This window comes from Salarias fasciatus, chromosome 6 (genome assembly GCF_902148845.1).
Source record: "Salarias fasciatus chromosome 6, fSalaFa1.1, whole genome shotgun sequence".
NCBI classification, from domain to species: domain Eukaryota; kingdom Metazoa; phylum Chordata; class Actinopteri; order Blenniiformes; family Blenniidae; genus Salarias; species Salarias fasciatus.
Genome location: NC_043750.1, coordinates 33,886,103 through 33,902,727, shown reverse-complemented (window position 1 = coordinate 33,902,727; position 16,625 = coordinate 33,886,103). Strand labels below are relative to the sequence as shown.

At 43.5% G+C, this 16,625-nt stretch overlaps 2 protein-coding genes across 3 annotated transcripts; one reads left to right on the top strand and one right to left on the bottom strand.

Annotated features, from left to right (window-relative positions):
* Window positions 1-3,326: 3,326 nt before the first annotated feature.
* Window positions 3,327-7,388, bottom strand: LOC115390888 (coiled-coil domain-containing protein R3HCC1L-like). 2 transcript variants are annotated; one of them, XM_030094930.1, is made up of 7 exons: window positions 7,350-7,388; window positions 6,391-6,885; window positions 6,080-6,267; window positions 5,572-5,642; window positions 5,302-5,397; window positions 4,986-5,126; window positions 3,327-4,291 (listed from the first exon to the last, which is right to left on the bottom strand). In XM_030094930.1, the coding sequence occupies exons 2-7, from the start codon at window positions 6,859-6,861 to the stop codon at window positions 4,239-4,241; spliced, it is 1,020 nt and encodes a 339-aa protein (XP_029950790.1). In that variant the 5' UTR covers window positions 6,862-6,885; window positions 7,350-7,388; the 3' UTR covers window positions 3,327-4,238. The 2 variants fall into 2 exon arrangements, with proteins under 2 accessions (XP_029950790.1, XP_029950791.1); XM_030094931.1 differs by having other exon boundaries at window positions 7,332-7,373.
* Window positions 7,389-7,749: 361 nt separating this feature from the next.
* On the top strand, window positions 7,750-13,642 carry LOC115390852 (cartilage acidic protein 1-like). Its single transcript, XM_030094879.1, has 14 exons — window positions 7,750-7,851; window positions 8,795-9,001; window positions 9,088-9,284; window positions 9,397-9,533; window positions 9,626-9,782; window positions 9,852-9,992; window positions 10,828-10,964; window positions 11,039-11,175; window positions 11,263-11,345; window positions 12,031-12,131; window positions 12,224-12,392; window positions 12,609-12,754; window positions 12,919-12,958; window positions 13,057-13,642. Exons 2-14 carry the CDS (start codon window positions 8,805-8,807, stop codon window positions 13,062-13,064), a joined length of 1,650 nt encoding a protein of 549 aa, XP_029950739.1. The 5' UTR covers window positions 7,750-7,851; window positions 8,795-8,804; the 3' UTR covers window positions 13,065-13,642.
* The last annotated feature ends 2,983 nt before the right edge of the window (window positions 13,643-16,625 follow it).

Genomic DNA, 16,625 nt, shown 5'->3' with positions numbered 1-16,625 from the left:
TTCTCTGTTGTGGTTTGAGTTTGTGTAGCTGATCTAATGTGTGCGAGGCACCGAGCAGCCGGCTCTGTGGCGCGTCGGCCCCTCGAGAAGCCGCAGCAAAAGCATAAGATTATGGGCCGGGCTTCAGATCTCACACGATGATGGGAAAGAGCAGCTCCGGCGCTCTATATGTAATCCAGCTGGAAACCAGGCCGCATTGACGTTCTGTGATTCACGTTTAGAGGCGGGTTATAAAAGTTACAAGGACAACGAGACCAGCAGAGACCTGGACGAGTCATTCAAGGAAAACAATGAATGACAAAAAAGATAAAAGCTTTATGGTGATCAAATAATGTTTAAAAAAAATCTGCATTATCAAAGGAAAATATTCAAATTCATCACATTTTTTGAGGGAAGGGAAAGGCTAGGTTAGTCAAAAAATTAAGGCGAACAAAAACATAAATTTTGAGTTGATTAAAACTGAATTCTCCCACTGAGTCTTCTTCATGCTTTTTAGCTGTTGTGATTTGTTGTGATTTAAAACAACTTTGAATCTGCAGTTGAAAAATGAAAAAAAGAAAGAAAGAAAGTTAACAGTTGCATTCACTCTGGAAACATTTCTCAATGCATCTCCTAGTATTTGCCGACTTAAAAAGAAATTGAAAGGTAATGATGCCTCCTCCGAGGCTGCTGCGCTTCAATCAGGCCTCCAGGAGCCACGTGGCAGCGTGACAGCCGTCCTCAACCACATGAGCCGAGCCGCTACCAAGGCACATGTGGACCCAGCAGATCTGGATATTCAGCAGTGATATGGTTAAACTGCAGGCTGCGCAATACCGCATTGACTGTCCTTTACCACGACAGAGTCACTAATCTGCAGGGTGACTGGCTCAACATTCCCACGCGCAGGTAGCATTAAAACCCAGTGTGATGTAAAGTTTATCAGCCGACAAGGAGCGACAAATTTACAGCTCTTTTCGAGAGTTGGCTGAAAACGGTGTAATTATTGGCCGAGGAGCCGAAGGAGCCGCAGCGCCACGCGGTCTGTGGTCAGCCGGGGTGAAGCCGCGATGGAGGCGAACGCCTGCAGCTGTCAGAAAAGTCTCCGGAGGCCGTGATGTGTTCCCCTGTGGAGGAACCGAATGAGAAACCCTGCCTGCAAACCGAGGGAACGTGTCGGTGAATGAGATGAAACAAGTTCTGAAGTGAGAGGCGTTGTTTGTGAAATTTTCATCTCATTCTCCGACACGTTCCCTCGGTTTGCAGGCAAATCCCAACTTTCCACAAATTTAAAAAAAACAAAAAAAACACAAACTTTCTCTGGTTTGAAGCAGATTGAAGGATACAGACCATTATACAACTGCATATTGCACATTTTAATAAGATATACTGTATTGGATGTTGCGCATTTCAATGTTTTGACTTCTGTTTCAAACTTTTGTTGCAGTATTTTTCTTGTCTGTATTTCTATTTTCTAATTCTATTTTGGGAGATATGTTTTGTCTATTTTCATTTTGGGTGCATGTCTACACCTGGAGAGCCAGGGAGACCAAATTTCAGTTCCGCTGTGTCTTGCATGTACAGCAGAATTGAAAATAAAACTCACTTTGACTTGACTAAACATCTGTGGTGAAGTTTGTCTTGTCGGTCACTTGTGTTTTCTGATCATATGGATATGAACTGGCTCCAGCCCCGTTTGACTATTTGGGGCTATTAATTCTATTTCTAGAATAAAACTCTTGGTGTAATGTGTATGTGAAAATGTATATATATTATGTGAGAGAGAAAATATATTCCAAAGATAAAGTTTTTGCATCATTTATTTAGCAACAGATTTCATTCAAATACATCAGTGTGACAAATAAAACAGAACCGAAATCCATCTCACTGGATTAAGTCACATTAATGTGAGCTGTGATGCTGAACAACCCTGACGAGCAACAACTGTTTGCCCAACATGTATAAACTATGTAAACAGGAAGAAGTCATTTTTTTGGTGTTTAAAACAAAAGGATTTAAGAGCAAACTGGCCGTTTCGTTGATCCCTGACAGCATGCACTGAACGGTAAATTATACAGTTTGGGATTAAAACAATGAACAATCAGAGAGAAGGTGATGAGCACTGGAAACTTGTGTCGTGGAACATTTTTGCCATGCAGAGTAAGACAGACATATCCTCACCAGCTCTGTCTCAACTAAATCACACTGTGTGGTTTTCGATGTTTTATATAGCCAGTTAATTACCATGGTTCCTCTCGTTTTGATGCAGCGCAGCACACTGGGTGTCAGTTCAAACGCTGCAAGCTACCAAAACGTCACATTTAACGGTAAAAGTAAAATCTTTATTAGAGCCAAGGCTTCATGAAAACATAAAATGCAGTGGAGAAAATAAGCATTCGGCACACACTGAAAATTGGTCTGCCAGTCTTAAGGTACTGTATCCGAGGTAAATGGCATTCTGTAGAGGCTTGAAGCAGCTCCAGGCGGATCTCATCCACTCCTGGAACCTTTGCCACCAAGCAGCAGCTTTTAGACTTCACTGCTGACTTCCACCATGAAGACCAAGTGCTGCCGGAGGCTGAGACGACCACATCCAAAGCTCACCCAAGCCAATGAAACGCAGCCCAACCAGAGAGCCGGGACCACAGTCTCACAGATTACCATTCAGAACACACTCTGCCGTCACAGATCAGAACCCTCCGCCTGCTGAAGCCGGGACGTCCAGGCCCGTCTCAATTCTGCCAGCGGCCATCTGGATGATCCAGAGGAACCATTGGGAGAAGGTCATGGGGTCAGATGAGATCAAAATGCAGTTTTTTGCTATGAACTTCACTCATAAAGGATGACTACAATCTAAAGAACACCATCCCAGCCGAGGGGTGGGGACATCATACTTTGAGGATGCTTTTCTTCAAACGGGATAAGACGACTGCACCGTACTGAGTGGAGGATGGACGGAGCCTTCCCTTATTAAGAGGACTGATGATGGGCCGTAGTTGCGTCTTTCGGCATGACAACGACCCAAAACACACAGCATGGCAACCAAGGAGTGGCTTCAGACCTGAACCCTACAGAAAATCATTACAGGGAGCTGAAACCTGGAAGATCTGCATGGAGGAGTGAGTTAAAAGCCCCACTGCAGTGTGTGCCAACCTGATCCACAACTACAGGAAACATCTGACGAACAAAGGTTTCCATACCAAATATTACCTTCTGTTATTCATGTCATGGAATAAATAGCAAATTATTCATTTAAAAAACAAATTAAACTGAGACCTACGATAAAAATCATAACAGTGACAGACCTCTCTGTTCTTTGTAAGTTGTGAAAACATGCAAAGTCGGCAGTGTATCAAATATTTATTTCCTCCACTGGTCAGTCAATTATGTGACACAAACAAGCTCGGATTTATTTCATAATCGAAGTTCAAACCACGACAGACCCACATTAAAACACATCACAACGCTTTGAAAACTCATGCCGGCTCACCGGGTGTTTCTTCACAGGCCCCCGCGCACACAAACAGCAGGCGATACAGTGAGGCTGGGGTCAAATTACATATGCTGAGGGCCGTTATAACAAAAATCTCCTGAAAACAGTTTTAGACAGAAGATGGTCGAATAAATTAAATAGTGGGTCAGTATTTTCAAATGTTATGTCAATGATTACCAGCTTTAATAAAACTGTGAAAACGAGCATTATCGGTCCTCACTGGCTTCTGCTGTCATGATACATAAATGAGAATTTAAAGATTCCAGGTGTATCTTAAATATATTGGAAGTTCTGCATGATTTTACTGAATTTTAACAATCACTTTAAAAAAAAAACACCTTTTCATCGAACACTTTCTAAAATTCATGAGCTAATGGAGACGAGGTTTTGGATTTATATACAGGGCATACCGTCTTGATTCACTCTTTAAACTGGGTTCAGTGTTCTACAATAGATCAGAATAAAACCTGCAGCCCGGGGCAGGCAGGGTCCTTTTAAAAACACAAAAGGTGAGAGGACGACAGCGTGACGCATTCAACTGATGTAACACTCGCTCTATCGGAGGGCGAAGGACGAGAGGTCCGGCTGCAGCGAAGGACTGTTGCAGGAGGGAAAAAAAAGATGGTGGGAATCCATTTCTGGGAAGTGTGGTGGTAGGAAGGAGTGGCCGGTTAAAAAAAAAAAACAAAAAAAACTGGAGAAACAGAAGTTTTAAGCTTCTGCTGAATGAGGAAACAAGAAAAAAGAAACAAACACCAATTCCCAGTCACTTCCCCTCCCAAGCATCTTCCCTCTGTTTGGCTGCCAAACGCTTCTGTTCTGAAAGATAAAAACCAAGAGGTTCAACTTTACATCGCCGTCTTCAACATATGGAAGGAGGTGAAGACCTGAGTCAGACTGAACATCAGACTGCAAACTAATCTTTGCATAAGACCGTACGTGGCGTCGTCTCCGAGGACACAGTGTTTAGCACATGATGCGCACACACACACACACACACACTGACATTTACTGAGCGTAAATAGAGCTCGGCAGTGCAGCCGTGCTCAGAACAAAGGGACTTTTTTTAAGGCTGCTCCACTCCTGGACTGACTGTTCAGTGGACAGCCAGCTGTGGTTTTCTGCGCCTATATACTTATGTTCCATCTGTGAGGGGAAATGACGCTGTGCTGATTATAGACCTGCTGTGAACTGCACAGTAAAGGATGAGCTCTGGCCGCCGCTGGTAAAGTAAGGAAACGGCCCCCACTTGTGGAGGAAACCCTGTGTTACAATTTCTGAAGATGGTCGAGGTTTTGTGCTTCAGAAAATCTGCCTGGACTTCTTGTCGGCAATATTTGACTCGACCTGCTCTGCCTCCGACTGGCTTGTCAGAACTCATGCTGCACGGTAAACAACCACTCGGCAACAGTTGAACCGACCTGAAGACGGACCTCTGCTTGTTTCTGCTTGGAAATGTTGACGTAATAACAATGACGAGGTTCAGCTGACCCTGACTCTAAGACTGACGTACCTCTGGCCTCCTGCAGTTTCTTCCTCTCTGCTTCGCGCTGCTCCTTCGTCAGGTTACTTTTTACACCGAGGGCACCGATCACCAGCTTCCGAGCCAGCGCCGCACTCGTCTGAGGTCTCTCTTTGGCAGGCAGGAGGTAATCTGCAGGCCAGGCGTCAAAGGAAGGAACACAGGAGACCAATCAATCACAGACACGATCGTCAACAGAAACATTCAGAACTTGAACCCATCTGGAGGAGCCAGTTGTCCTAACAAGCACGTCGAAGTCTTAAAATAATTGATTTTAACTTTCTGTGCTGCACAGAGCCATCTGTACCTGAGCAGCTCCGGGCTTTTGCTTTGGTGGCCGAGGAGGATTTGGAGAGCGGACGCAGCTTCATCAGAGGATGTTTGGATCGTAGAGCTTCACGGGCTGAAAATGTTCAACGCAGAAAAGAAGTCATCGATATCAGCTGGTGGCAGCAAAAAGTCCATTTGCAAGATGAAGTTAAGAAGATGGTGGTGAGAAAACGTGTCCCACTGTTGTCCTGACTGCAGAGGATGAAGTGTTATGCTCAACATGAGAGTGAGGCAGAGCTGCACCGACCTGCTACAGGACTAGAGAACAGTCCCAGGGCGTGTGTGTCGTCGACCCACTTAATATCAAAGTCTCTCTTCCTAGAAAAAACAAAAAAGAACATACTCAAGGTGTATTTTGCAAACTTGCCACTATTTCAGAGGCGGCTTCTCGAAAACAAATAAACGATGGAATGTATTTTCTGCAGTCATATTGCCATAATCAGCCACACCGGATGCCAAAGATCATTTGAAGTAGCTATAAAATGCCTCTACACCTCTCACACGGCTTTAATTTGGCATGTGAAACACAGTTTAGACCTCTACAAAAAATATTTCTGCCTTGGAAGACGAAAATTTTAAAAAGTGTTGCATTTTCTCTCTCTTCATCTGCACAAATAATAATTCCACCATAAAATCACACTGCATACAATGACATTGTGATTAAGCAAAAGAAAAAACCATGTATCCCCACACAGAACACATCATGGAGTAATTCTGACATATTTCTCAGGTTGACAGATGAACAGTATACATACTGGTAGCACTGAAATAACTTGAGGAGGTCTTCTGTCTTGAAGTCTGTAGGGAAGTCGTAGATCTCCACAATGTGAGCGAGTTCATCCTCCCTGAGGTCAATGTCATCGTCGTCGTCTCCGTCCATGTTGTAGTAATCGAATCTGGGCTCCTGGATTGACGCTTTCTTTTTACCTTCCCTAACAGCGAGCTGGAGGAGGGAAAAGGGAGAGCACACAACGCAATGTAGGAACAACGCATCTGAAAGACGCATCAGGCCTAAAAGATCGGCATCAGTGTTGAGACTGTTGTGGCTCTGCTGTTGAGCTCTCACCTCTTCAAGAAGATGTGGATCCAAACAGTCTCCATCATCGTTGAACAAGGTGTCCCAGCTCTCCTCTTCCTCCTTTTCTTCCTCAAGAGACATCGTTTCCAGTTGAGCCTCCACCTCTACATGAGTTGAAACGGACCCGTTAACCCCCGCCTCCGCATCTTGTAACCGCTCCTCCTTCGCCTCAGGCTTGTCGACGTCGTTTGGTAGCTCTCCTCCATCTCCTCCAGCAAGTGCTGCCTTATCTGCTCCTCCTGCCTTGTCCTTCCTGTTTTTTGCATTTTTTCGAGCCTTGTCTGTGTACCGAGGTCTGGGTCTAGGTTTGCCTTCTCCCTGAGTCTGAGTTTTGTCTTTGGATGCAGGAAGACGTTGCTTGGGGACATACAGGGCTTGATTTGGCTTCTTGGTCTGCTTTGTGGGTGTGGGTGCTGCCTGGGCTTCAGCACAGCCCTCCACTGGGGATGGTACCTCCATGGTCAGGAGATTTCAACAAAACATCTGTGAATGAACAGGAAATAAAATGGTCACTTTTCATGATTCTTACAGAAAAAAACTTAAATAAAATTTACATGTAATAAAAGTGACAGATTATCAATGAAATTCAATTCAATGCTACAAACAATAAGAGAGGTCACTAAACACAGGTAGAGACCACAAAGAAAACCGACGACAGAAAGATGTTGGCAGCTTTCTAAACACGTTTATAGAAGAAGATAGATAAAATAAATTGCACTTTCTTGTACTTGACTCTGCAAACAGAGACATTATAGAGGATTTGTTTCCACGGCTCGCTGCTGTTAGCCGCACAAAGCTAACTCCGCCTCCTCTTAAAAGCCGCAAATGTTTCAATCAGAACCCGGTCACAGCAACAAGACACAGCTGCACAAAGCATAACAATGTGCATTAATTTTCATTCACACATATTAAAATACAAAAACATTTACTCCGTTCTTTCGGCTCACCCGTGTTCCGTTTGTTTAACAACAGATGATGACGTAACTTGAAACGGCGCAAAGCACTCTGGGAGATATAGTCCATAGAGTGATTTCTCTGCTGACTCATTCTCGTTAAAAAGAAAAGTTTTTTTCGAGAAAAGTCAGTTTGTGCTTTAGATCTTCAATATAAAAGATCTGTTTGTGTATGTTTAAATCGCATCAGCTTTAATACATTATATCTTAAGCTTGCGACGAAACAACCACAAATCCCGACGCTTCAAATATACGTAATAGCTAATCCAGCTCAACGATTGGTCAAAATCCTGACAATCCAGACAGCGCTTCGCTGATTGGCTGATGTCCTTTCGCGTTACACAAGCTGTTTCATAAATATTAGAAACACGAGTTATGTAAGGATACACCTTTTTTTTTTGCAAAGGGATGTGATTACAGAGGTGCATAATCTCAGTTTAACCGAGCAGAGAGGCGAATAATCCCAGTTTCAGGATCAGATCTGCACACTGACACGGTAAGAGCTCAGACACACTGGAGGAATGAGCAGCCTGCTCATGCATGTCTTATTTGATTATACTAAGTATTATACCGTCCATCAATTAATTATATGTATCATAAATGCACTAATATTGGTAGCAACCATGAGTCGCTCTTCCTGTTTAATTGTTTTTGGAAGGTATCGCAACAAAATAATGTGCAGTTACTTTCTTTAAAAAAAGGGGAAAAGAGAAATTATAATTTGAGATTAAAATAAATGTCTACATAGATGGACTATCACAGTTTTTCTACAAAAGAGTGATTGAAAAATCCCCCGGTTTAAGCAATAACCTACACAGTATGCATGAATAAGGAGATTTTTTTTTCTTTTTTTAATTAATTATCGAGATTTTCCCCTGAAACTTGAGATCTTTCGTTTTTATTTGAAGAAACTGTGGTCTATAATTACCCTCTTGTTTCAAATTGACAAGATCCCTTCAATTCCCACCAACCCTCTATAATAGTTTCCATTCCTATTTCATTTAAGTTTTCATTTTTTTCCTTTTATTAGCACCGAATAAGCATAGAATTTCAATAAAATACAACTAATGAAATCAAGCTGTGAAGAAGAGGATTGGCTCAGGGGCCTTATATGAAACTCTCAACATGAAAAAAAATAGCTGTAATGAAAGTAAATATGGCAAATAATTATTGAATAGCAAACAGAGGAAGGAGTTAATAAAAACAATCACCTAAACCGCATAACACTTCAGTTTAGAATGTGTGAGATCCTATTGACACAGCAGACAGTTTATTTAGCCTTAGAGAGGGCCAGCCACCTATTTACTTGATGATCCTTGCCTTGACGCCTTTTTCAGATGTGCTGCTGTTTGAAGTTTTTGTTTCTGTGTGTTTTACAGTTTTGTGTTCCACATCTTGAGCCAGGGCTTATGAGCTGCTCTTGCTGTGTGTCTCATCAGGTTTGCAGCCATGTGGGCTTCAGGTCTGTTGCTCTCCCTGCTCTCACTCTGGCCCCCGTCCCGCGCCCAGAGCCCTGCGCCCCTGTTTCAGGTTGTGACACAGACCATGCTTCCTCCTGACCCCGTGCACAATCCCACACAGCTCAACTACGGGATGGCGGTGACAGATGTGGATGGAGACGGGGACCTGGATGTGGTGGTGGCAGGGTGAGGGAGGAACTCATCACAGACAGGAGGGAGGAAACGGCTCATGTTACCACGTGTGATGATTCCAGTTTATAATATGTGTACAGGTACAACGGACCGAACCTGGTGCTGAAGTACGACCGCGCTCAAGGCCGGCTGGTGAACATTGCTGTCGCTGACTCCGACTCTCCTTACTATGCACTGAGGGACGTAGCAGGAAACGCCATCGGGGTCACTGCCTGCGATGTGGATGGAGACGGCCGAGAGGAGATCTACTTCCTCAATACAAACAACGCCTACTCCGGTAAACTCTGCTCCCAAAACCTTTCCCCACCAAAAATAGAAGCAGTACTGATATCATCCACAGCGAGATTGATGTGTCTGTCATTAAAAAAAGTGTTTATTTATTTTCACAGGAACTGCAACGTATTCAGACAAGCTGTTCAAGTGGCGTAACGGCCGCTTTGAGGACCTGCTGAGTGACAAGCTAAATGTGGATCGTGGTGTAGCAAATCAAATGGCGGGACGTTCGGTCGCATGTGTCGACAGAAAGGTTCGCGAAGCCAGGTCATTTATAAAATCTCACAGTTTCGTTCTTCTTCGTTCTGTGAGTGGGTCAACGTTCCTTCTGCTGTTCCTCTGCAGGGAACGGGCCGCTACTCGATCTATGTGGCCAACTACGCCAGAGGAAATGTCGGCCCCCACGCCCTCCTGGAAATGGACGAGGCCGCCAGCAACCTGGCCGAGGGCGTCGTCGCGCTGTCCAACGTTGCCGCGGAAGCCGGGGTCAACAGATTAACGGGTGAGGGGTCACGCTGGGAGGCTTGAAGGGGGGAGCAGCAGAGGCGCTCACTCTGGGCTTGTCCTGCAGGCGGCCGCGGTGTGGTGGTCGGACCCATCCTGAGCGAGTCCAGGTCCGACGTGTTCTGCGACAACGAGCACGGCCCCAACTTCCTCTTCAAGAACAGCGGCAACGGAGACGGGACGTTTGTCGACGTGGCCAGACAGGCAGGTGAGAAGGAAACACCCAGCCGTTACAGCCTGGACGGGTCGACAGCAAACACAGGAAGTCAGACACATTGGGACGCACAGTGAGAACATGCAAACTCCACACAGATATTCCAGCAAGCACAAACTGAACTGGGAATATTCTTGCTAAGCTCGACACTACTGGCCATGATGAAACAGAACTCATCAATGTCTGGCTGCGCTCAAGGTGTCAGGCTTTAGAAAAGGGTTTTTTTTGTTGTAAACAACAGAAAAGAGGCTAAAAACTGAAAATATTTACTGTTTTTCATCTTATTTCTAACCAGTGACAAAGTAGTAAAACTATTTATGAGGTTAAAGTCTTTTAATGTGACATCTAAAATTTGGTTCTTGTTTGTTTGATTATAATTTAAGTTTTTCTGTTGCAAAATTCGTATTTTCATATATATTTGTGGGAAAAGCTTTGTCATGAAATCATTTTGTGACATGAGACGTGGTCACTGTAAAACACTGAACAAACTACTGAAGATTATCAACAAGAAATCTTCTTTTTTTTCAGAGATGCATCAAATTGCGTTTTGTACAAAAATGATCGCTGAATGAAAATATTTCTATCTTGCTGTTACAGAGGTGTGCACTTAGAGTGTCTTTTTGTTTTCTTGAATTCACTGCATGAAGAGTTACGCCTCTTTTTAAAAATGTTTCATAAGGCCGCGTTTCATAATGTCCTGCCTTTAATTATGCAAGATTGTTATTTGTCGGCTAATTGTCAGCACATTATGCAAAGATGACAGCCTGGTAGATTTAAGGAAGTAACTGGAGATGAACAGAATGAACTGAAGCTGTCGTCACTTTCCAAGGTGTGGAGGACTCGTACCAGCACGGCAGAGGAGTGGCGCTTGCTGACTTTAATGGCGATGGGAAGACGGACATTGTGTACGGGAACTGGAACGGCCCGCACAGGCTTTACCTGCAGACCGGTGACTCTAAATTCAGGGTGAGAACAAGAAACTGGAGCACAGAGAGAAGGAAGCGAGCAGGATTCTGACTTTAACGCGTTGCTCTGTACAGAATATTGCAACAGGAGGATTTGCGGCGCCGTCGCCGATCCGGACCGTCATCGCCGCTGACTTTGACAACGACAAGGAGCTGGAGGTGTTCTTCAACAACATCGCCTACAGAGAACAGGTGCCCAACAGGGTGTTCAGGTAACAGATCCAGCAGCCAAGGAGTGTCACATGTTGACAGCAGGATCGTTGTTTCAGCTGTTTATGGATGCTGCTGCGTGTTCTCAGGGTGTCCAGGAGAGTCGGTGCGGATCCTCTGATCCAGGAGCTCAACGTGGGAGATGCTAAAGAGCCACAAGGCCGGGGAACAGGTCAGAGGTCACCACGCTCAGAAGATTAGTATTAGAATGATGGAAGGTGAACTACTTTCATGGTTTTGTTTCCATTGTGGTATTAGGAGATGAGCACTGAAGCATTTATAATGATGAGAGTAATGGGAATGATTCCTGAAGCTCTTCAGACTTCAGTGCTGTAAAAGGAAGAGGAATATCGATCATTATCGCTCAGTATTAGTTTAGAATATTGAATTATGGGTTTGTTGACCAGTATGATGGCTTCTTTTTATTGATCTTTGAAAGACCTAGAATATGTTGAACTAATGTAAAGCAATAAACAATATATGTAATGTTTAGACAAGAGTATGTCATTTGATTTAAAAAAAAACCTGACAGTATTGGCAGTCTTGTTTTTTTTATGTTTTGAATAAAAGTCGTGCACAGAAATATGTTTCGATAAAATGTTTGTGAATGTTGTATTTAGATGAAAATAGAGATAATTTATCACCATCAGACATGAAAACATTGTAAAATGTGCATGTTTTCATCGATCTGCAGCATCAGGGCAGATGTGAGGTCCAGGTGAAGTGGAGATGTTTTGTTCTCTCGTGAGACGAGTTGCGGTTACGGAGCTTGTCTGTTCCGTGCAGGGATGTGTGTTACCTCGGCTGCTTGTGTTTGATGTTCAGAGATGGATGACCGCTTTGTGTGTTTCCACCAGGCGGCACAGTCACAGACCTGGACGGAGACGGACGGCTGGAGCTGCTGCTGGCGCACGGGGAGAGCCTCCGGCAGCCCATCTCAGTCTTCAAGGTCACACAGGTACACACAGATACTGCGCGTGTGTGTTTGTGAGTGTGCGTTACTGTGTTGTCTTAACTACTCATAAGCTGACCATTGCTGTCTCTCGTCAGGGCTCCTCCAATAACTTCCTGCGAGTGATTCCTCGCACCCAGTTCGGCTCCTTCGCCCGCGGTGCGAAGGTCACAGCCTTCACCGGTCAGAGCGGGGCGCTCACGCGCATCATCGACGGAGGGTCCGGGTACCTGTGTGAGATGGAGCCTGTCGCACACTTTGGTTTAGGTCAGTCCCGGAATGCGCTTCGTTTTATCAGAAAAAAAAAAATTAGAAAAGATCGAAATTGAAAGAAAAGCAGTATTTTTTAGCTCACAGCAACATTTGAAACTGTAACACACGTTGATGTAACGTTTTCTCATTTTATACAGTTTTTTTTATAACAATATTTACCACACTGCACATGAAAACAAGCCTGTTGTGTGACTGTGGCTGATTTGACAGGAAGCGACGAGGTGAAGGTGCTGCAGGTGTCCTGGCCGGACGGCTCCACCTCCACCCGGCCGCTGCGGCCGGAGGAGATGAACTCGGTGGTGGAGGTGCCGTACCCCGCCGAGGGAGAGGTGTCTGTGCTTTCCAATGACACGCAGGTACACAGTGTGGATCCGCCCGACGAGTTATGAATGTGTGTATGACCGCGGTCGCTCTCTGTGAGGAGACTCATGAACTCACAACAACACAAATTTCACTCCATTTTTCAATATTTTCTACTTTTTCCACCTGTCATGTCTAATCAACCCGACTGTGTTCACAGTGTGGAACTGGCTTTACTGTGAGGGACGGCCGCTGTGCAGGTAAGGAGTGACTTTGTTAGGTCATTATCAGTTTTAAAATATATTTATTTTATGATTGATTTCTCTTTTTTTTTATTTATTGTGTCATGTTTCTGCAGGTCTTTGAGGATAATCGCATGACATGCAGTACAGAGTCAGCTGTTACAGAGAACATGTCTTTACATTTCATTTGGTCTGTGCTTGAAGAAAGGGGCCTTGTTTTTTCTTTACTCCATGAGTAGGTTTATCTATTTGTTACTTTTCACAAACTTTTTTCCTTTTTCCCGCTTTGAATAAACTTCTTGTCATCAGTCTGCTGATGGAGTGGAATTATGATTCGTTTAAGGCTTACATCAATGCACTGGTCTCCAGGAGGAGAAACTGTTTTTCCTGCTTCCGAAACACCAAGTATTCACACACAACCTGTGTGTCTTCGGTTTGCTCTGAAATTTGTTGACACAACAGCACAAATAAGAATAAAACAAACTCTGCGCGAAATGAGTGAAGCAAGCAGCAGGTTGTGTGGGTGAGGATGAAACGTGGAAAGTTGTGTGTGACTGGACATTTCGGGAATAATCGAACTATATGTAAGAGCTTGTCTGATCTCTTCTGCTTGTTGTTACCTAAAACAAAAAAAAAAAGATGACCAGTATGTTCTCAGATCAAATGTGATGGAATAAGAATCGGGTTCATTTTTGTGGAATGTATTAGAAATACTCCCAGTACTCCACTTTAATATTTTGATTACTTTCCATTCGCAATGCGGTTTACACCATGTAATACTTTTTAAATCATGAATTGAATTTTGATTAATACTAGAATCTTTATACCTGCATTTTTTTTGGGCATGCAAGTTTATTATTTAACTGAATTTTTAAACATTTTACAAATTTGTTTGTGCTGAATTCCATTGTTTATTATGGTAAACTGAGTCAAAAGTGAACAATGTAGCAACTAATGCTAGTTTTTCATGAAGTTGTTCATAATGACAGCACTTTTTATTTAGTATAAGTTAGAAAACGGAACAACACTTGTTCTACCATACTGTCACCCTTTTAATAAAAATAAATGACCACTACGGTTTTGAGGAAGATACTGTGCTGCTTTCTTCTTCTTCATTTCCTGTGCTCATGCTTAAACTCTCTTCATAATGCTGTGTCTGAATCTTGTGTGTTTCTTTGTGTCTTCTTCCACCATTCTTCTGTTGTTCTCCACTCCCATGTCCCTGCAGCGCTGGATCCATTTTTTACGGTCTCCGCTCTGCTGCATCCCCGAGCGAAGCCTCCAGCTTCAGGATGCTCTTCCTGACGTGCGTCACGGTGCTGCCCGTGCTGGCAGACCTGAGGTGAGAACAAGCCGCGGTGCGAGCGAGCGTCCTGCTTGGCAGGCAGCAGCGGTGCCTCTGTTTATCACAGGAAGGTGTCGGGACATTTCTCAGACTGGACTCTGTATGCATGCTGGAAAGAAAGAATGAAAAACTGGGGTTGTTGCCGAGGCCTGCTGGCACGCACACGTGGAGAGAGAATTTTGTGCAATACAAGCAAAAATTAAATCAAAATGTACTGTTTGTAAATACTTTGCACGCGGCAATGAAAAATGAACATGCATAAATACTAGGGATGCACGATATTATCAGCACAATATCGGTATCGGCAGATATGAAAATTTCACAGCCGATAAGTTGACGTAGTAATTGGGCGCGTGCGGTGACATCCATAGTGCGCCAAAAAATTTAAATTTGATCAACTTGTGAAATTACAAGCTTACCTGGATGAGCTGCAATGTAGTGTTTCTGAACTCATAAAAAAGAAGTTACTCTCTCTGGTACAAACCTCTTGAGACAATTGATCCAAACGCAAAGTCAGACTGGATATTACTACTTTGATCCGCCACACTACCATGAAAAAAGTGCTTTGTTTTTGACCGGGACTTATTCTTTGACTCCCATTTTAAACAAGTCTGCAAAGCTATGTCTCTAAAATCAGGAACACGTTGGCTCACAGTGACGCCACCAAATGAACTCCTGCATTTGTTACTTCCGCAGTGGACTATGTTAATCCACTAATACCAGTGTGCCTGAATAACTTCTTGATATAACCGATCCATAGGTTAAGGTACGTGGAGACCTTAAGAGTTTCTTGTCGCTCTGAACTCATGTATTCATAAACTATACGGCACTTGCATTGGACTAACTTTGTGTTTCTCCTGCAGCCTGTTTGACTGTCGAATGGAAGCTTGTGATCACTACCTCTTGCATGTTTGTTTATTCTCACTTATTCTTTTACTCCAATTAGTCTGAATGGAAAGAAATCAGTCTTTTCCAGGTGAAAACACCTTTTTTAAAAACATTATACTGTTGCAGCTTTATTTTCTCTCTCTGTCTTTTCTTTTTTATGTAGATTGCATGTGATGGCTTTGTTATAATCAACATTATATGAATAAAATCACATCATAACGGTTTGGCTGCTAACGTACTTTATAGAAGAGGAAATGAAGCTGACCTCAAAGGCAACAAAACAAGCCAAGAAGCAGAGGTTGTAGAAGTTTCTGACCCGACAGTTCTGTGAAACATTGAAAACCGTTAATGAAGGGTTTATGTGTGTCTATAAGTGGATTTTTAATTTACGTCTGAAGACTGCTGACTGGCATCTTAGTCTGATGTATTTCCAAGCCAGTGAAGCAGCTGGCCATGAAGGCTCCTGTTGGTTCTTTCTTTGGGCCGAGACGTTTCTTTTTCTTCTCCTTCACTGGGGGGGCTTCATCTTTGGCTTTGCTGTGGTCTTTTTTCTCACCATCGTCTTTGGATGGATGGAGCGTCGCCCACCACCTCCTCCAAGCTGGTCTCAGTCCCTGCTTTCCCTCCTCACTGAGCTGTATGTTGAGGAGGTCGGCCTCCGCTGCTGCTCCCTGAGCCATCTGACCCATCTCCGCCAATGCAGACGCCTCGCTGGCGTCCATCTTCTCCGTGTCCAGCACGTCTCCCTGAATCCCAGTGCAGAGTCTGATCCAAATCACACAAAGCCAGGGAATCACATGCATTCTTTACATCTTGACCTTTGACCTTTTCCAGATAGACCACTGTGCCAGATGAAGGTCAGTCAGTGCAGTTAAAAAAATGGCTGCTCTCACTTTCAGGTCTATATGAACAATCAACTTTAGACTAGAGCAGAGGAGTCAAACACTTTTTTGTTTAGGGGCAAACTCAAGTTGAGTGGGCCGGTTAAATAGTGGTTCAGAGTAGAAGTGAAGAAAATGTCTATATTTTCAAAAAAAACAAACAACTACTTCAGGAAATTACAATAATTTCAACATTGAATGCGATTTTAATGAAATATTCTGTTAAAATATACTGTGAAATTTTGAAAAACTTCTCTCATAACTGTTGCACTATGCTTGTTTTTACAAACTCACAATGACAGCATGGCTTTCAGGCCATTGCTAGTTTGTTATCTTTCACAGCAGCATCACCGATATCTCAGCTCCGGTGTCAGTTCATGACTCTTAAGGAGTTTGTTTTTACAAATCAGTTTTCTTTGAAATTTCTGCAGCCATATTGGGTCCCTGCAGTCAATTCCCTCAAGTGAGTTTCATCATGTTATACTGGTACACATGAAAAGTGACAGCAACAGCTGCATGATACGTGAGAAATTGAGCCATAGAGAATTCAAAACCTTTGACCTTTGCTCTT

What these genes read in the sequence shown, in the direction of transcription:
- LOC115390888 (XM_030094930.1), bottom strand. Translation starts at nt 6,861, where the DNA reads ATGGAGGTACCATCCCCAGTGGAGGGCTGTGCTGAAGCCCAGGCAGCA. An exon ending in AAAAGCCCGGAGCTGCTCAG is followed by an intron (nt 5,127 to 5,301) that starts GTACAGATGGCT and finishes CCTGGCCTGCAG; the next exon opens with ATTACCTCCTGCCTGCCAAA. An exon ending in GAAACTGCAGGAGGCCAGAG is followed by an intron (nt 4,292 to 4,985) that starts GTACGTCAGTCT and finishes TTTATCTTTCAG; the next exon opens with AACAGAAGCGTTTGGCAGCC.
- LOC115390852 (XM_030094879.1), top strand. Translation starts at nt 8,805, where the DNA reads ATGTGGGCTTCAGGTCTGTTGCTCTCCCTGCTCTCACTCTGGCCCCCG. An exon ending in TACAAACAACGCCTACTCCG is followed by an intron (nt 9,285 to 9,396) that starts GTAAACTCTGCT and finishes TTATTTTCACAG; the next exon opens with GAACTGCAACGTATTCAGAC. An exon ending in CAGTCTTCAAGGTCACACAG is followed by an intron (nt 12,132 to 12,223) that starts GTACACACAGAT and finishes GTCTCTCGTCAG; the next exon opens with GGCTCCTCCAATAACTTCCT.